The sequence below is a fragment of the Cynocephalus volans genome, chromosome 1 (assembly GCF_027409185.1).
Source record: "Cynocephalus volans isolate mCynVol1 chromosome 1, mCynVol1.pri, whole genome shotgun sequence".
Taxonomy (NCBI): domain Eukaryota; kingdom Metazoa; phylum Chordata; class Mammalia; order Dermoptera; family Cynocephalidae; genus Cynocephalus; species Cynocephalus volans.
Genome location: NC_084460.1, coordinates 97,148,412 through 97,169,667, shown reverse-complemented (window position 1 = coordinate 97,169,667; position 21,256 = coordinate 97,148,412). Strand labels below are relative to the sequence as shown.

Genomic DNA, 21,256 nt, shown 5'->3' with positions numbered 1-21,256 from the left:
TTTTTTTTTCTTAAAGTTTTATCTTCCCTGCAGGATCCCAGCTCCTGCCTACAATTATGCCTCATGTGCTTAAAACTGAGAAATCCTTCTTCCCTTGCTCCATTCTGGAAAGGCGACTGCCTTGGGTTGATGTTCGCCCAAAACCCCACTATAACTGTTGAGGGTGGGAAATCTTATTATGATAATTAAAAGATGGAGTCTTGAAGAGGTGATTAAGTTGATGGTTTAATGGCAGTCGTGGGCATGGTTCTGAGGGTTTTAAAAGGAGAATGAATGTGGAGCTGTTCCTTTCTCTCTGCTTCTGCCATCTTGCAATGTGAGACCCTGGATCACGGTTGCCACCCCCAGGTGTGTCCCTTGGACTCTGTAATTCCCAGCCTCTGAAACTGTAAGCAATAAATTTTGTTTTCTTTATAAATCACCCAGTTTCAACTATTTAAGCTTTAAGCAACAGAAACAGACTAATACAGTGACCAAGGGTCTTGGGCATGGGTCTTTCAGATCCTGCAGTGTGGATGAAATGGTGGAAATCATTTCTATTTCTGTCTCTTTCTAATATTGTCTCTTGTAGTGTGATTTCAGCTACCCTTCCAGAAAGAAAAAAGCATTGGAGAGGGGACCACAGTCCTTGCCCAGCCACACATATGTGTGTATGTACATACATATTATGATATATAATAACAAATAAGAGTATATAATGATAAATAATGATACATATTTTATATAATGATAAATATATAAAAATAACTTGAGGTTATGTTGTTGTACATAAATTTATGTTGTACATAAATTTCTATACCATTTTTTAAATCAAATATTATAGTCTACAGTAAGCACTGATTGCAAGTATTTTAATGGTAGATCAGTGTTTCTTTGCATGAATAAACCATAATTTATTTAATACTTTTATTTTTATTTTTTTGGAGGTATTTTTTGGATATAGAATCTGAATTCCCTTCTGGATTAAGAGGATTCCACACTATCTGAATCTTGGTGGGAAGGAAAGTTCTCCTCCCATCCTAGCAGCCCAAGAGGCCAAATCCTTGCTTGCTAGCCTCCTTACAGGTAGAGTATGGGCAAAAGACAAAGCCTTGATAAACGAGAACAGATATCTTGTCCAGAGTTTGTGTGAAGGGCTTTGACCATAGAGAACCCCCTCTGACACTGACGGCAGGAGCTGCAGCCACACCCACTTCCCAGGCCAGCACCAGCAGTCAGTCAGTCAGTCAGGCTGCCAGGTGCAGGGCCCTCTGGGGCCCTAAGTGTGGTGGCAGCAGCAACAGTGCCCTCACCAACCAGGCTCCAGACCCCGATTTTGACCACAGTGTTCTCTGATGCCCAGTCTGCCTTCCTCTGGCCTGTTTTCCAAACCTGGCTTTCCTATGTTCCTGGCAATTCTATGAGTTATCTAATATATAAACTCATTTTTGGCTTGTGTCAGCCACAGTCACTTTCCTCTGCTCGACTAAAGCCCTGCCTGATAGAGCAATTAGCGTGGTCTTTGGATTTATATAAATTGTATAGTGGCCGTCTTTGTACATAAATGATATTTATATTTCTTTGACTCAATTCTGAGACAGCCATAAAATGGAAATTGGAATGATGGTATCAACTAACTTGACAAAACAGAGTGAGGACACAAATGATTTAGGACTGTTTTTATTATTTTAGATGAACTAGTGTTTAGGCCTCAAAAGGTAGTGAGTTTGAAAGTGATCACATATCAAAGAGAATATGAGATTGCCTCACTTTATGTGTGAAAATGTAGTCTACAATTGCAAAAAGACTATCTCTTCATCTTCTCACATAAGCCATTCAGTTACATTTTTCCTGATATCCTTTCAGTGTGGTTAGAGAAGAAATCACAATTTTGCTTAGAGTTTAAACTATCCATATTGCATTTATAGAAAAAGATGTATAGACTATTCACTTGTTTCTTCAGCTAACATGTGTTGAGCACATTCCCTTTGTCAGGCACTGTTCAGAGGCTGAGAATTCAATAGGACCCAGGGCAAAATCGGTGATAATCAGAGACACACAAATAAAATGGTTGCGTAGAAAGCACATACTTGCTTGGGAGAATTGACCCAGTTAGTCAGTGATGGCTTCCTTGAGGAAGGGGTGACTGAGGTTAAGATCTGACTGATACAGAGAAGTTAACTGGAGAGCAATGGGGGGGGGGGTTTAGTAAGACTTTCCAGAGGAAGGAAACAGCTTGATCCCAGAGTCTAGAATGAGCAGAAATATGGCACTTTCAAGGAACTAAAGGATCGATATTCTGTGCCAATGAGGCTGGAAATACAAACAGAACCAACCTGGTGGCCTTATAGGTCATCTTTTATAAGTCATCTCAAGACTTTGGTTCAACATATGCAAGTTAATAAATGTGATATACCACATCAACAAAATCAATGATGAAAACCATATGATTACCTCAATAGATGTAGAAAAAGCATTTGACAAAATTCAACATCTCTTCATGATAAAGACTCTCAGAAAATTAGGTATAGAAGGAAAGTATCTCAACATAATAAAAGGCTTATATGACAAACCCACTACCAATATCAAGAACTGGAACAAGACAAGGATACCCACTCTCACCACTAATACTAGCCAGAGCAATCTGGCAAGAGAAAGAAATAAAGGCCATCCAGATTGAAAAAGACAAAGTCAAATTGTCCCAGTTTGCAGATGACATGACCCTATATAGAGAAAAGCCTAAAGACTCTACAAAAAAAAAGAAAAAGAAGAAAACCTCTTAGAGTTGATAAACAATTTCAGTAAAGTTGCAGGATACAAAATCAACACATAAAAGTCAGTAGCATTTTTATAATCCAACAATGAACTAGCAGAAAAAGAAGGCTAGCCCATTTACAATAGTCATCAAAAAATAAAATACCTAGGAATAAATTTAACTAAGGAAGAGAAAGATCTCTACAATAAGAACTGCAAATCACTGTTGAAATAAAGAGGACACAAAAAGATGGAAAGGCATTCCACGCTTTTGGATTGGAAAAATTAACATTATGAAAATGTCCACACTACCTAAAATGATCTACAGATTCAATGCAATCCCCATCAAAATACCAATGGCATTCTTCACAGAAATAGAAGTAAACAATGCTAACATTCATATGGAACAACAAAAGACCCCAAATAGCCAAAGCAATCCTGAGCAAAAATAAATAAATAAATAAAGCCATAGGCATAACATTACCTGACTTCAAATTATATTACAAAGCTATAGTAACCAAAACAGTATAGTACTGGCATAAAAACACACACTTGGACCAGTGCAATAGAATAGAGAACCCAGAAATCATCCCACAAACTTACAACCAACTGATCTTTGACAAAGGCACCAAGAACATATATTGGGGAAAAGACTGCCCCTTCAATAAATGGTGCTGGGAAAACTGGATGTCAATATGTAGAAGAATGAAATGAGACCCTTACCTCTCATCATATACCAAAATCAACTCAAAATGGATTAAAGACTTAAACATAATACCCAAAACTATAAACCTCTTGAAAGAAAGCATAGGGAAATACTTCAGGAAGTAGGACTGAGCAAAGACTTTGTGAATTTGACCCCAAAAGCACAGGCAACAAAAGGAAAAATAAACAATGAGATTATATCAAACTAAAAAGCTTCTTCACAGCAATAGAAACAACTAACAGAGTGAAAAGACAACCTACAGAGTGATATAAAATATTGGCAAACTGTGCATTGACAAAGGATTAATATCCAGAGTATACAAGGAACTCCAACAATTTAACAGTAAAAAAACGAATAACCCAATTAAAAAATGGGCAAAGGAGCTGAATAGGCATTTCTCAAAGGAAGATATACAAATGGCCAATGGACACATGAAAAAATGCTCAACATCACTTGGCATCAGAGAAATGCAAATCAAAACCACATTGAGATATCATCTCACCTCAGTTAGACTGGGCATTATCAAAAATACAGAGAATAACAAATGCTGGTGAAGATGTGGAGAAAGGAGAACCCTCTTACACTGTTGGTGGGACTGTAAACTGGTGCTGTTATTATGGAAAACGGTGTGGAGGTTTCTCAAACAACTATACATAGAACTGCCATATAATCCAGCAATTCCACTGCTGCATATATACCCAAAGGAATGGAAATCATCATGTCAAAGGGATACCTACACCCTCATGTTAATTGCAGCTCCATTTACAACAGCTAAGACTTGGAACCAAGCTAATATCCATCGTTGCACGTCTGGATAAGGAAAATGTGATATATATACACAATGCAATACTACTCTGCCATAAAAAAGAATGAAATACAGCAACATGAATGAACTTAGAAAAAATCATCTTAAGTGAAATAAGCCAGGCACAGAAAGAGAAATACCACATGTTCTCACTCATAAGGGGGAGCTAAAAAATAAACAAATAATTTTTAAAAAGAAAAATGCAACAATCACAATAATACATTGAACATTCAAATGGAGAGAACAGAACTGAAGTTACCAGAGTAGGAAAGGGGTAGCGGGAGGGAGAATCGGTAAAAGGGCAAGAAAAAAGATTACATTGTGTAATGTCAAATATACTAATTACTCTGATTTGAGCATCACATATTTCACACAGGTATTGATATTCACTCTGTACCCCAGAGATACATACAATAAACTATGATACAATAAAAATAAAATAAAATATACCTCAAGGGAAAAAAAAGATTTTGGTTTTCTCTGAAAAAGCAATAGAGAACCACTGAGGGTTTTAGTGTACCTGCAGGGGGTGGGGCATGACATGATTAAATTTGCTCCACCTGCAATGTGGGGATAGATTGTTGGGGTTCAGAGTGGATATAGAGCACCAGATAGAAGGTGTTGGTGATAAATTAGATATGGGTAGTAGAAAAGGAGAGGGAAGTAGAAAAGATGACTCCTTGGTCTTTAGCTTGCACAGCAGGATGGGTGCTGGCATCATCACTTAGGCAAACTGTTATGGTAGAATAAAGATAGTTAGTGGAAAAAAATCCTCAAAAATTTACCTCCCACATACCTTTTCTCAGGAAGTTATTGGAGAATGTGGTAATGTGTGTTCTAACAGAAAGAAACCAAAAAAGAGGAAGACCAGTACCTGTCCAGGCAAAGAAGGTACCTAAGATGGAAAGCCAGGACAACAACCTGTGTAGCAGGCCCAGAAAACGTTAGTCCAAATTGGAGTAGAAGACTGGATGTCTCCAGAAGTATTTTCTCCAAGAAGCAGATGAAATTTTTCATAAAATAACCTGTTGTGTTAGAATATATTGAGAGGATATTAGTAGTAGTTACATAGAAACTAGGCAAACTATTCAATGATTTGTTTACAACACCAAAGAAAACAAAAAGTGTTTCAAGAAAGGAGAATTATCACAGTATACTATGTGGTTTGGATTTACTAATATCTACATCAGACTAAAATGTGAATGTTGAGGGTAAATCAAAACCAAAATTACAGTATAACTGTATTTGGAAGATGAAAGAATAAGTTGTGTGTGGTGGGGGGGGAGAGTGAGTGCGTGTGTGTGTGTGTGTGTGTGTGTGTGTGTGTGTGTGTGTGTGCGCGCGCCCACATACAGGTACTCATGGGTTAAGAGCATAAAAGAGCAAAATACTCTTCTTCCATAACAGTATATCAATAAATAATAATGCATAAATCACTGTCAGCATGATTTATAAGCCTTGTATAACTAATTGAAATTGTACATGATGTATAACTTTGATAACCATTAATAGATAAATTCTGGTATTAATTAGATTTAAAATCACTAAGCTAAAAGTAATAATGCTTACTTAATATCAGACATGAAACTAGTCGTATGAGTACCAATGGAAAAATGGAAAGTCTATGGAAATTCCCACTGTAATATCTTTGGGGAAAAGTCAGAAAGAGATGGGTAGCAGGGATTTTGAGTTTTTAAGAAATTTATGTTACTTCTATAATTAGAAAATCATAAAGGTTTAAAAATGAATTTCTAAACTCTATAATTATTAAATTATTCCTAGTGATTACTTATGCTAATACATCTCATTTGCTAATTAGAAAATGGTTTTTTAGGTACCTAAATGCTAAGATGAATTTTTTTTCTAGAATATAATTTCTCTACTCCTTTTTTGATGTACTTCATATTAAATCTGGATTCTTTCAGCTTGCTGGTCTGGAAAGAGTGATGTATATTTCTTACTTTGAAATATGTGCATGATATTATTTAAATGAGGCTACATGATGTGGTAGAAAGAGTATAAGTGATAAAGCCAAATATATTAGTACATTATGTACAAAGCTTAAATGAGACATTAAAATAAATGATGTACTTTATGAAAGGCAAAAAATAATACTTAAATTTCCTTATCAGCCTTCTTATGTGTCTTATGTTCATACATGTGATTTTAAATAAAATATAAATCTAATCAAGTCAACAAAAGGTTTATTTCAGGTGCTCTACTCCTGCAAGACACTGTAGTAGGTTTTATGCGTCATTTAAAGAAAAAATATCTTTGCTTTCAAATTACTTACAGTCTGGCTAGAGAAACATGGCAGAGACTGTAATTAGAGACTGTAAATTGTTTACCCAAATTTAGAACCCTGGGAGTGTTAATGTGCCCTACTATAAAAGTATATTTCCCAGCCTCCCTTGAAGATAAGGTGGGATAATATTATTTAAGAGAGAGGTTTTTTTGACCAACGCTATGAATTTTATTCTAGGTCTTTATTAATGCAACACCGAGCAATGGAGTTTTATGCTGCTGTCTCAAAGAAAAGTCCTTTTCAAAAACAACAACAAAAAAACCCCTCTGTTTTTATATTCTTATTTTCCTCATCCTTGCGCTGAAATGAAATCCCTTTTGTAGATTTTATTTTATTTATTTATTTTATTATTAGCATAATCATTATTACAAATCATGATTTTTCTTTATGCCCTTTACCCGACCTATCCCTCCCCAAACCCCTTCCCTCTCTCCCCCCATCTCTACTAACGTAAGTGAGAACTTTGAGTTAGACTTTTAAGAAAGTCTTTTTTCCCTTCCTCTTCTGCGTCATCTTGCCTAGAACCCATTTGGATGACTGGAGCTCCAGCAGCAATCTTGAACCGGGAAGCACCTTTGATATTGGGAGCCATTCATGAAGGATGTTGGAGCAGAAAGGCTAACAGAGCATGAGTTCCTGCTACCAGCCCTAGACATCCTATATTCTGATTTCTTTTAGAAGAAAATAAATCCATAAGCTTTTATCTTGTCTGAGTGTCCTTTTTAGACTTCTTGATGTATATCTAATCATAGTCCTAATTAATACAGGAAATAAGATATAAACAAGTGCAAAGTTCAAAAATAATATGAAAATACAATTTACAGTGTAATAAAAGAAGAAATGGCATATGGCAGTGTATAACTCATTGAATAGCACAAATAAAACATGGAGAGGCTGTATACAGTGCCCGAGTGTTGAGTCTGGGCTCTGAAAACACATGTAGAAATTTAATATAAGACAAAAGAGTCACCTGAAATTATTAGAGAAAAGGTGAACTTTTAAACAGATGATGTTGAAACAACTGGATAATCATTTGGAAAAAGATAAAATTAAATCCATATATCACTTCACATACCCAAATAAATTTCAAATGGATTCAGAAATATAAATGTTAAAAAAATAAAACCACAAAATAATAGATCAAAACATGGATGAATTCCTTCATAACTTGGCAATGAGTAAAGCCTCTATCCTTAGGAGCAATAAGAAAAAAGACTGACAAATTTGATGATACATAAACTTAAAACTTTCGCATGTCAAAAAGAAAAAAGAAAAAAAATAAGCAAAATTGAAAAGACAAATGAAGAGCTGGGGAAAACATTTTCAATTTGTATTATCCCAAAAGGATATCTCCCCAACACAAAAGGTGCTCCTGAAAATCAGTTTTAAAAAGCAGAACAACAACCCAGTAGAAAAATGGGCAAAAAGTCATAGCCCAGCAGTTCACATGAAAACGAAGTCAAACAGCTCTTGAACATATGAAAAGATGCTTAATCTCACTCAAAATAGAAGTATGCAAATTAAAAACACATTGCGAAAACATTTTTCACCTAACAAATTGGCAGAAGTTCAAAAGTAGACCACACTCTGTTGTAGAGGTTAGGAAAAGCCAGGCACTCTCATCCATTGCTAGTGGGGACGCAATTTGGTACAACCCCACAGAGAGGAGTGTGGCAATATATAACAAAATCACAGACATTTTTACCATGTAATTCAACAAACCCACTTCTAAGACTATAATGTAATGTTATATCTGTTACTTTATACTAAATTTCTACAGTATTTTTAGAGCCCAGACTCAACACTCAGGTGGTATTTGTGCCATTCAACAAACTGTATACTGCCGTGTACCATTTCTTCTTTATTAAATTTTAACTTTATTTTTATATTATTTTGTAACATACCTGTACACATACAAAACAGCATACGCAGCATTATTTATAACAGTAAAAGATTACTAATACACAAAAATATCCATCAATAAATACTGGCTGAATGAAACTAATGTACATCTTAATAATGGAAACTATGTAAATTTCCCTATATGGAGTACTATAAAACCATTAAAAGAAGAATATTGATATGAGAGAATCCCAGGATATAACGTTAAGTTAAAAAGGCAACATAGGGGACAGTGTATATAGTATACTACCTTTTGTATAGGCTAAACACACACACACACAGGATAGGTAAACCGGAAGCTATAATTTTAAACTGGTATCTATTGCTGAGCATGAAAAAAAAGTAACACGTTTCTGAATACACTTTGGTTTAAACTTTTCAATTTAGAACCATACTTTGTTTTCAAGTTGTAACTGTCACATCATGTAAATATTTTATACATTCAAAAATAAAATTAAGTTTAAAATAATTCTTTAAATTGTGTACCGGCCAGCCACCAAAAACAAATTTTTTTAAAAAGTTAAGTAAAATAATTCCTAAAATTGAAAGTAACAAACAAATGAACCATTTATCAAGTTGGTAATATAATCACACACTATGAAAAGCATTATTTCAAGTAATTTTAGAGCACAGTAGATGTGCAAACTTAGTGGGATATATTGTAAGGACAAAAGAGAACTGCAAGAAAATCTCAAACTTCGTTTGTTAATTTTATCATTAGTGGCAATGCTGATGTTATTAGTTTGAAAAAATTCAGTGTATAAGATAAATAATTATGTTTATGTTGTTAGAAATGAAGATGTTCAGTATAAATATAAAATCAAAGAAGTTAAGTAAATAATCGAAAATTGAATTGGAAGTATCTACATAAACTCATGACTTCTTAGACTTTATATTTGAAAATAATTTCAAACTTTCAGTTTTGCGAACTTAGAAGTTGCAAGAATAATACAAGGAAAATTATTTTACCATCTTCCCAGATTCATCTACTATTAAAATATTGCCCCATTTGCTTTGTCATTTGCTCTGTCTACACACACACACACACACACACACACACACACACACACAAACACACACACACACACACACACACAAGATTTCTGAAACAGTTGAGAGTAAGTTGGATAAATCATGGTTGAGTATGTATTTCTAATAATAATATTCTTTTTCATACAGTTTTAACTTCAATGAACTTAACATTGATTCAATACTTCTATCTAATCTACTATCCATATTCTAAGCATGTCAATTGACCCAATAATGTCCTCCATAACAGTTTTGTTGTTGTTGTTATTTTTTCCCCTCCAGTTTAAGATCCAGTCTAGGATCAGGAATTACATTTAGTGGTTATGTCTCTTTGGTCTTCTTCAGGGTGGAACATTTTCTCCATCTTTCTTTGTCATATAACATTAACCCATTTTGAGTTTGTCTGATGTTTCCTTGGATTAGATGGAAGACATGCACTCCTAGCTGGAATACTATAAAAGTGACACTGTGTTCTTCCCAGGTTATAGGGTTAGTGAGGTTAATTTTGATCATCTGCTACCCTGAGCAGATGATTTATCTATTGTATCATCATCATCATCTCATGACTAAAAGATAGGTAGATAGATATCATAGTTCTCTCCACAGAAAGAACCTAGTCTATAATGCTTCAGGAACAATAACCACCCCTACTGCCCAAGTTTAGGTCTCTAAATGCCTTTCCCCACTACAGGTACCAGGGATTCCTGGACTAATGGCTGCTCCCAGGTCTTGGGTAGGTAATTTACAAGGTGAGCTCAGGACATCTCATTGTGCCACAAAGCAGGAAGTTCTCAAAATCAGTGAATCATGTCAAAAGGACTCGAGCCAGCTTGAAAGGGGTTCCATTGGCTAAAAATGGGACAATATAAATATCAAAAAGAAAAAATAAACATAATTCGTTGGTATGCATTGCCTATATAAAAACCTATGAGTCCGTAATAGTACTCCCTACACCATTCGTAGGACAAAGCATAGTGAGTTTTTTCATTCCAACATGCTTTTGTGCGCCTTGTCTGAACAGCTGAGCAAGTTTTGCTTCTAACAGAACTCAAGTTTTCCAAGACCCCGCTGAGGTGGCACTTTCTCTGAGAAGCCTTCTGTTCATTGATCCTCTATTCCGGTAGAGTTCATTGTATCTGCCTCTTTAAATGCACCTACCAATACTGTGCTGGAATTGCTTGTTTAACTGTATTTTTCTCTCTGGGCTATAAGTTTATAAATACAGGACCTGTCTGGGTTTTATTTCTTTTGTTATTCCTAGTATCTATCACCCATTTAAATACAATTTTATATATTATATAATATTAGTATGTGTTGTGAATAAACGAAATAATTTCAGCAGTACTGTTTCTTATTGATCACACAATACAGACTTGTCTATATTTTACTAAATGGTCAAGTGCAGTTAAATATGACAAAATTTTATCATAATAGTTTTTGGTGGGTTGTTTTTTTTTTTTTAATGTTTAACCTATCAGCTGTAGTGTTAGTACTGAATAGACTAAGAAATATGTCCTGCAATTTTTTCCTGATTCCTATTATTAGACAATAACTTCCAATAGTATTTTGATTTATCCCAGTCTTTCTCTCACTTTCTGTCCAAATATGTAAACCTACTGATAAGTAGGACAGGGAGTACTGAAGTCAAATTATTCATTGTAATTTTTTTTAAAAACCAACTTGCTAACAATCGGTGGTTTGACTTAGTTGTAATATTTTTAAATGGTAGTTTGAAATGCGTAAAGTCAATTTGGTAGTACACCTGTAACATACCAATGGCAATCAAGTCACTATGTGTTGTGTTCATCCTAAATTGCCTGTATCAAACTTCTCTTATATAGTTTCTCACGGTGTCGAATCTTTCATGCATATGTACATACATCCAGTCCGAGGTCTTTGTGGACGTTAAGAATTAACAAGGTAGGTAGCGAAGACGGTATAAACCATCTGTCAAAGGCATGTAGAAATGCACTCAAGTGTGGGAAAACTCCGTCATACCCAGTGCCTGAATTCTTCTTTAAGCCACGGGCGAGTGACCGTGGACAGGTGTGGTCAAGGCAGTGGCTCAAGGCCTGTCTGTGCCTCGGGGGAGTTTACCCCGCTCCGCTCCGCTCCGGGCGGGCGTAGGGTAGGGCTTCGGCGTTGCGCGTCTGAGTTGAAAACAGCAGGCTGCGGGGCTGCAGCCCCGGGAGTGGGGCGGCGCCCTGAGAAGACGCCGCTGGCCGCGGTGCTGAACTCGTTCCCGGGGCCTCCCGGAGGTGGGCGGGCCGGAAGGGGCTGGGTGGGTTGGGAGTTCGCGGGCAGCCGGCAGTCTCACGTCCTCAGGTGTGGGTTCCTGGCTCTGGGCAGGAGACACAGGCCACATCCTGGGGAGTCACCTCGCAAGTGTAGAGGCGGCCTCAGACGCATTCCCAAGGGTCGCACCTCCTATTTCTCAACAGCAACCACAATAAGGGCAACGCAGCCCGTATTTATATATTGAGTGTCTACTGTGTCCCCAAGACTTGACATCCACTCCCAGTGGTCCTCACAACATTCTCGCAATTCAAGACAAAGAACTAAAGCTCAAAAGGTTGAAGACTTTGCCCAAGGAAACGCAGCCGAGGTTTTTACATCAGACAAAAGTAATCTCTCATGCAGCATACCCCCTACCACCGCCAAGCGGGGAGTGTACTGGGAGTCGGGACAGGTTTTAGTCACACACGTTGCCCCTCTGTGCTCAGAAGTGCAAACCGGGTGGGAGAGCCACCTCTGGTCCCCGAGCTCCCATCTCGCTGTGTGACCTTGGACAAGCGGTGGCGCGTGTGAACCAGCTTCTCCGCTCTAACACCACCATGGGTTCTAGCGCTGCGTGAGCCTCTTCCCAGGTGCGCACCTGTCTCTTCTGGTCCTAATACAAGCATATGCTGCTTCTTTTTCTCGCCCTACCTCTCTTTCCCAAGTGCAGTTGGGCACACTCGCTTTTTCTCCCCACCAGGTCCACAGCCAACTCTAAACTCTACTCCTTGTCGAGGAGGAACTCAGGTCCAGGCTGATGCTGGCGTCCTCCCTGCGGCTACCACCGTCCCCGACCCGCACGCCCGGGTATGACCTGCCCTTGCCGGCCACACTAGATGGCTGCGCGCGAGGCTTGGAAGAGAGGCTCGTCACGCTGCGGGTTCGCAGCGTCTGGTCTCTGCGGTCCCCATGCGCCCGGACGCTTTGGGAAGTGCGAGATGGAGCTCGAGCGAGAACGCCAACGTGAGGCAGAGCTGAAGGGACTGCTTGGGCGACAAGTACGTGTGTGGGCGACTTGAAGCTGGGTTGGGAGAGAGGGATTTTGCGGGAGAGGGTGGGGGAAAGGGGAGGTGCCAGAGAGAGAGCAGTGGTCACTCTCTCTCCCTGTCCCCACGCCCTCATCTCTCTGGGCTTCTGCCTCTCACTTTCCTCCCCTTCCTCTCCAAACACCCTCCCTGCGAGCCCGCTCCGGCTCCTCCCTCGCACTCTCCCGCGCCTGTGGGGACCTCCTTGGGGACGAACTGGGCCCAGCCTCCCAGCACAGTCGCGTCCCAGCGCGCGTTAAGCTGAGCCGGCAGCATGTGGAACGCGACCCCCAGCGAAGAGCCGGGGCCCAACCTCACTCTGGCCGGCCTGGACGCGCCTCCAGACAACGACTCGCTGGCCGACGAGCTGCTGCCGCTCTTCCCCGCGCCGCTGCTGGCGGGCGTCACCGCCACCTGCGTGGCGCTCTTTGTGGTGGGCATCGCGGGCAACCTGCTCACCATGCTGGTGGTGTCACGCTTCCGCGAGCTGCGCACCACCACCAACCTCTACCTGTCCAGCATGGCCTTCTCCGACCTGCTCATCTTCCTCTGCATGCCCCTCGATCTCGTGCGCCTCTGGCAGTACCGGCCCTGGAACTTCGGCGACCTGCTCTGCAAACTCTTCCAGTTCGTCAGCGAGAGCTGCACCTACGCCACGGTGCTCAGCATCACAGCGCTCAGCGTCGAGCGCTACTTCGCCATCTGCTTCCCGCTGCGGGCCAAGGTGCTGGTCACCAAGGGCCGGGTGAAGCTGGTCATCCTGGTCATCTGGGCCGTGGCCTTCTGCAGCGCCGGGCCCATATTCGCGCTCGTGGGGGTTGAGCACGAGAACGGCACCGACCCTCGGGACACCAACGAGTGCCGCGCCACCGAGTTCGCGGTGCGCTCCGGCCTGCTCACGGTCATGGTGTGGGTGTCCAGCGTCTTCTTCTTCCTGCCTGTCTTCTGCCTCACCGTCCTCTACAGTCTCATCGGGAGGAAGCTGTGGCGGAGGAGGCGCGGCGACGCGGCGGTGGGCGCCTCGCTCAAGGACCAGAACCACAAGCAAACCGTGAAAATGCTGGGTGGGTCTCAGCGCGCCCTCGGGTGCCTCTCCCGGGTCCTCTCCTCTCCTGGTGCCTTCCCCCTGCTCCCTCGAGCTTCTTCTGTCTTCATTTTCCCCTTGAGTTTCCTTCTCTCTCTCCTGTTTCTCTCGATCTGTCTCTCTGTATGTCTCAATTATCTCCAATCTCTCTCTCTCTCTCTCTCTCTCTCTCTCTCTCTCTCTCTCTCTCTCTCTCTCTCTCTCTCTCTCTCTCTCTCTGTCTCTCTCTCTCTCTCTCTCTCTCTCTCTCTCTCTCTCTCTCTCTCTCTCTCTCTCTCATATCTCAATCTTTACCTCCCCCCCCACTTTGTCACTGTCTTGGCTCTCTTTTGGTGTTTCTCTTTGTGTCTCTTTTTTCTCGTCTCCCCTTTCTCTGTTTCTTGGGAAAATGCCCCACCTTTAAATTCCCCTAAAATGAATTTTATATCAGCCCAGAAACTTGCTTCATAAGGAGCTGGCGGGAGCACAGCGAGGATGCTTGGAGAGGAAAGAGAGGGAAGTGAGGGATATTTCATGAAAGTCTATTGTGGTCTTGAAGTGTTACAGCTGCAGTTATGTTTCCCGCCTCAAATAGAATTGGTGGATATCTAAGCTACATTAAGAAAAGCAGGCATTGGATCTAGAAAGTACTCAGTGATAAGTTTAACCAAAGACACGATCAATTTGGAGAATTCTATTAGAGATCATTCAGGTTTTATTTTTATTTTTTTCAGTATTGTGTTTGTCTGCCCTGCATTTTTTTTTTTTTCAGTAATTGCATCAATTCTGTTTACCCTACTACTGTTTACACAGCTTTGTAAGGAAGTCAGTGACAAATCAATGCTGGAGTGTTTGTTTTCATGATTACTTATCTCTCCAGGTAGGATAGACTAGGATAAGGTAGGATAAGCTAGGATAGGCAGGATGCCAACAAGAGAAAAGGAGACTTTGTGGAAGCCGACAGAACTTACTAACTCCTCTCCAAATGGTCCTTCGTGAATATCTGGGTGCATTGCATGAATTCACCTCCTTTAAGTATATGTGTTTGGTGCAAGTAAAATAATCCAATATGTGTTCACATTCAAGCAAAACGTTAATGCTATTCGCTTTTCCAAAACCAGGGTCTGTGTATTTTATTATTCGAACATTATGGTCAACATTTCATACTTAGTGGCATATTTAATGCTTCTTAGAAGCCATTCCAGGATGATTTTATATTTGCAATTTTATAGTTCCTGGATCCAGTATACTAAAGAGTGATATAGTTATTTGAGGAATGTCAAAGATTTTATTTTCTAGACCAGTGATGATGTGATTCATAGATTGGAAACCTACTTGTGTCCTCCAAGAACTGTAAGCTCTCACTTATGAAAGTCACTTCGCTATTGTGGTGGTTAAGTTGCTACTGTACAACTTAGTTTTGAGGATAAGTTTAATAATTTCCTTTAATTCTATTTTTAAACCATTAATCTCTTCCTTGGTGTCTTAACACCAGTGTTAATTTTCTTCTTTCTTGACAATTTAAATGGGATCACTAAAGTAGTACAAGGACTAAAATATTATTTTCTCTTATTTTCCCTCTGATTTCTGAATTTTAAAAACAATCTAAAAACTTTAGAAGTCTTGAAAAAATTACCTTATATAGGCAAAATTAAGATTTGGATGGATGATAATTAATATTAGCTGGTTTGATGGCCTTTCATGCCTTACTTATGTCTGTTGTAGGTGGCATAGAATCATCCATCTCGGTGGTTCTTAATCCTGACTGTATATTCAATTCTCTGTTAAATTTTTTAAAAAGAAAAGAAAAAGCAGGTTTCTTGGTCTCTTTCCTAGAGATTTTAATTTAGGGAGTCTATGTTACATCCAAGGAATATGCATTTTTTAAAAAAGTGCCCCAGGAAAGTGATACACAGCTTTGGTTGAGTACACCCACTTTACTTCACAGATGTTTGTGTCTAACACATAAAATGGTGGACTGTTGTGAATAAATTGTCTAGTTAGGTGAGTCAACACATCAACTCAATCACAAAATAACTCAAATAGTTGTTAAATAGAAATGGCTGAGAAGCTCAGTAAAACTTGTTGAACTGTTGGTTCGGACAGACTCAATCTTTGTTAAAATGTAGAAATGGGGAAGTGCAGAAGAGTGTTTTCCTGAAGTCAATGGTCATGTTATACATCATCTAAACAAAGCTAAGTCTTAAAAATAGAATGTGATTTGCTATGACATTTCTTGAACTGACGATCTCTCTCCCATTGTCCTTTTAGCTGTAGTGGTGTTTGCTTTCATCCTCTGCTGGCTGCCCTTCCATGTAGGGCGATATTTATTTTCCAAATCCTTTGAGCCTGGCTCCCTGGAGATTGCTCAGATCAGCCAGTACTGCAACCTCGTGTCCTTTGTCCTCTTCTACCTCAGCGCTGCCATCAACCCCATTCTGTACAATATCATGTCCAAGAAGTACCGGGTGGCAGTGTTCAAGTTGCTGGGATTGGAACCCTTCTCCCAGAGAAAGCTCTCTACTATGAAGGATGAAAGTTCTCGGGCCTGGACAGAATCTAGTATTAATACATGACCGAGCACATTGCTGAGCATAGTCACCGCTTGTTATTATAAACCAGAAGCCATAGCACAAGCAGAACTTGGGAAGAAGATGAAGGTTCATTTTGGAATTAGGGACACATAGATCTGGAAACAACTGGGGGGAAAGAAAAGACACACTCTGTAGGGTGTGAGCAGTTTGACTTGATTGCACACTCATCAGTGCTCTCATACACTATTCCTGCATTTTCACCACCATGATTTTGGATTCTGCTGCTGGTGCTGGTGAGGGCTTTGCAATTCAGAGAAAGAAGGAGGTGCAGAGTGGGCAATTAGGACACTTCCTGGTGGGGAAATACTAAATCTGATTTGCTTTTTCATAATGATCAAAATTATTTGGTTAAAAGAATGACATTAAAATAAGACATATAAAACATAACTGAAAAACTAGCAATTTTCATAAATCTCTAGAGCAGTGCTGTTCAAGAGAAATACAAAGCAAGGCACATAAGTAATCAGTGTAAAAATTATGAATGAGAAATTTCCATTCTTTTTTTTTCACACTGAGTCTTTGAAATCTGATATATTTTTCACACTGTCCACCTCAATTTGGACATTAAGTTTTCATTAGAAATACTTGATGTATTTAGATTTCATAAAATTTACAGATGAAAAAGTATATTCAACAACTAAGTTGTCTAAACACACTTCAAAGTTTTCCAGTAACTAAAACCACTATAAGTTTTTAAGCATAAAATTAATTAAAATTAAAATTCAGTTCTTCAGTTGCACTAGTCACATTTCAAGTGTTTAATAGCCAAATGTGGCTAGAGATTACCATATTGAACAGTGCAGCTCTGGAGAATATACAGAATTCCCATTAATCTTATACAAAATAAATACCCTACCCATGGAATTTTTTAAAAGTGAAATTAGCATAGCAGAATTTCAGAGTGATACATCCTAAAAATTACATCTAAATGCCCTACTCTTCAAGATTGGAAGATAATGGATAGGAAATGTATAAGATACATTTTTAAATTAAGTTTACTCAATGTGTTAATATTCAGAAAATGAAACTTAATAAAAAATGTATAGGTAATCACAAACTGCTTAACAAAAATACGTAAGCCAATCATAAGGCTTTGATTTGCAAATAAGGAAATAGTTTATAACTTACTCTGGCAAGCTTACAGGAAACTTAATGAACATAGACATTTTTCAAATGGCGAAGGCAGGCACATGTGAAAAACACAGAATGTTCTAAATGCTACTGCTTATTAACATCCCAAACTTTTAAGAATCTTATAGCCATTTATTTTACAATGCCTATGCCATGTCCTGTCTCCAAATTAGTTTTGCTATTTACATTCCATTACTTATCTGACAGATATGTTTAGATTTCTATTTTCCCTCTTAATCATAATTACGAATGAGTAGATACCTTCAACTAAATATGATACATTTTGGCAATAAATCTAAAATTTTCCTTAATATTGACATTGCTCCCTGAATAATCAACCCTTTGCATAATATATTTATTCCAAAAATTGTCTCTTTATAATCCTGTACAATGCTAAGTCATATAAGGAGTTTCTATTAAATTTATTGGTTCAACTATAGAACTGATTGAGCCATTTAGGGAAATTACTGTCATAATTGCTTTTCCCCCCACCAAAAGGAAAGATTATCATGATGAAATAATTGATGACTATTTATTTTGGAAATATCAAACCACAACCATAATTAGAATTATTTCTCTAGAGAAATATTTCTGAAATTCATTTTGACACTAAAGCTGTACCATCAATTTGGTCTAAAAGCAGAACTTTAGCAAATTGATTAATTGGTTAATTCTTAGGAATACATCAATATATTTAAAAAGTACACTGACATTTAATTAGGATACTCATTAGGGCACTCAGCAATATTCTTCTTAATAGTGCCCAGTAAATCCCAAAGAGGTAATTCAACTCCCTGAAGCTTTAGAATTTCTATCTACAAATACATCCTATTTGAGAAAAAACAAGCAAAAAAGCTTGACCTCCATCACACAGTTGATTGCTTTGGAGAAAAACAAACGCAACTTCAAATTAGTTGCTTAACCTGTTCAGTAGTCTCCTCTCTCTGTGGGTTTTTACTGCAGTCTCCGCCAAACTCACTTCCAGGGAATAGCTCACATAGCAAGGAACACTACTTTCCTTCACTGGTGTTAATCTAGGAACTCAGAGGATATATTTAGAGAAAGGGAACTTTAATTTGTCATCTTATACCTTTGCCTTTTCATAGTTTGTAATTTCTTTATATTATCATACTCCACAAATTGTTGACGACTCAGGGAAAAGAGGAACTTACACTGAGGAAAACTATTTCTAAAAGTCCATCATTTCCCAAGCATTTTGTATGTGCCTGGTATGTTTTAAACTCTAGGAATTAATAAGCCACAGATTTTATTCTTAGTGAGCTCACAATCACTTGTGTGTTATGTTGCAGTAGGAAACTGATTAATTACCTTTAAATTATGAAGTAAACATCTCCAGCTGACAATGGACCAAAATGTTCCCCACCGATCATCCCACGGTGTTGTTGCATTAGGTTCAAAATAAATTTGAAATAGCCTGTTCCTACATGAACCAGTCAAATCCACAGACACAGTGAATGTGTCTGCTGGTGGTAATCACACTTAAATCATTCTTTATTAATGTAGGGGAAGTAAAAGATTTGGTTTATTTTTTTAAATTGACTGTGTTTTCATTTTCCTGGTTGTCCAGCAATGAGGTTTCTGTCACTACACCTTATACTGTGTCACAAAATCAAGGGTTGGACCATTTTCATTATAGGAAGTAACTGTTAGTGAGCAAGAACTTTTTAATAATTGCTTTAAAGAAAACATTCATTGCCAGGGGTTATTTAAAATCAGAAATTTTGAAGTAATGAAGGTTAGAAACACTTCTAGCACCTGGACACACTGTGAAGACCATTTTATAGTCAACTTTTTATTGCAGTGAAGGTTGTTATGGGATTTGACTTGAAATTCCAGTTTTATTCATGCTAATGCTTTTATTAAGAACTTGAAATCATTACAATTTGCAAATTTTAGGTCACCATTGACAGTTCTAGCTTTTTTATTTTTTTGCTGTTTTTTATTTATCCACATACTTGAATTTAATATTTTTTTAAAAACTGAGATTTTTTGTGAGACTGGTGCCTAAAAACACTCTCTTGTCTTCTAAAAATGTGTGTACATCTTTAAAATGTGATATACATATTTACATATGTCAAAATTTGTCACAATGTCAAGTGAATAGAATAGAGCTTTGTGCTTTCAGAAATACTGTATCTAATGTAAATAATGTCATTAAAGGATAAAGATAATGTCATTAAAAGATAAATGATGTCAAATATGGTTTATTAGCTAATGACTCTCCTGTGATTTCTTTGCAATTTAAATTACAACACTAACCAGGATATATACAATTGTATCAAAACTAGGTAATTAGAGACCAATGTTAATTTAGTGAATTGATAACATAATTTTTTTTAATTCAAAGAATGAACTGCTAGTCAGAATCAACAGAAAGCAATGTGCTGGTGACAGATGCTAAATGCTTTAAGCTCACATTACTTATTTATTCAAATTAAATGAATTCAGTCTTGTTAATTCTTGGCAATAATCTAAGATTGAAGCAGGTGAGTGGGAGGGCTTGGATGAGCCTTGTTTTTGTGTTTTTCCTTTTGAACTCAAGCTCTTGCAGGATGCTGGAGGCTAGCTAGCCATTTTGGTTGACAGAATGATCATCTTTAAAAAAAAAAAAAAAGGCTGCCATATCCATGCCCTCCCAATTGTCTGAATATTTGCTGGAATTCCAATTAATATTTTATGCTGTGACATAGTATATACCATTGCTCAAGGGACTACCAAGTACCCTCAAAACTGGCAAACCAATAAAGCCCTCAAAACGCATGCCTCATGTAAATGCTCAGAAAGTTCCTCCAAAATGTTTACAAATATTCTTTTCAGAAGAACTCTCTCTCCCAGCCACAGAGAAAGCATTGGGGAAAGATGGTTAAAATATTTCCTGTGGTTTTAACATCTCAAATCCAAAACATTTCTCCTCCTCAAACAACAAAAACATTTTAATTTTACTTTTCACACTATAGGTTTAGTATACTAGAAAACACTTGCTCATATGAATATATCCAAACAGTGTAGTCCCCTGTTTCACTGATATATGGTGTATTCTAGGTCTGTCTTATAAAATTTAATCCTTGGTCTATTTGTGTTGTTATAATATGTCATAAATGTCACTGATGATATTGTGATTTGCAGATAGCTCTTATGTATTTGTCTTATGAAATTAGGCATAAGTTTTCCTTCCTTGGGTGTCCTTAACCAAACAATTGCTTAATAAATATCCTTTTAAAGAATATGACTGACTTCTTTCACTTATAGTTATAGACCTTGGTATCTGGAATATTTTACTTCTATTCTTGTCCTAGACTCAGTTTTATTTTTCTCCTTTTCATTTCTGAAACATGTATTTTGCAACTATGAGGAAGTATTTGTTGTAGTGAATTTTATTTCCCCAAGGGCTCCAATATTTAATAATGAGTTAGTCAATTCCTGTATTAAGAAGAGAAGGGGCCTGGGGTGGACCATGCTGCACTCACCACCTTCCTTCCCCTTCCAGCCCATCCCCTCCAGAGCTAACATACCCTCCATGGTGTGACCCAAAGACCACAAGCTCTTTGAGTCAGGGAAATGATTCTCATTCACTTCCATTCAGCGGCCACTCACTGAATGGTGGCCAGACAATGAAGGTTTAGAGACCGGATTATGTGTCACCTGGGTGTTAGCTTCCAGACACA

General features: G+C 38.2%; 1 protein-coding gene across 1 annotated transcript; it reads left to right on the top strand.

Moving 5' to 3' along the window:
- Window positions 1-13,056: 13,056 nt before the first annotated feature.
- Window positions 13,057-16,421, top strand: GHSR (growth hormone secretagogue receptor). Its single transcript, XM_063076926.1, has 2 exons — window positions 13,057-13,846; window positions 16,117-16,421. The coding sequence occupies exons 1-2, from the start codon at window positions 13,057-13,059 to the stop codon at window positions 16,419-16,421; spliced, it is 1,095 nt and encodes a 364-aa protein (XP_062932996.1).
- The last annotated feature ends 4,835 nt before the right edge of the window (window positions 16,422-21,256 follow it).

What these genes read in the sequence shown, in the direction of transcription:
- GHSR (XM_063076926.1), top strand. Translation starts at nt 13,057, where the DNA reads ATGTGGAACGCGACCCCCAGCGAAGAGCCGGGGCCCAACCTCACTCTG. An exon ending in GCAAACCGTGAAAATGCTGG is followed by an intron (nt 13,847 to 16,116) that starts GTGGGTCTCAGC and finishes TTGTCCTTTTAG; the next exon opens with CTGTAGTGGTGTTTGCTTTC.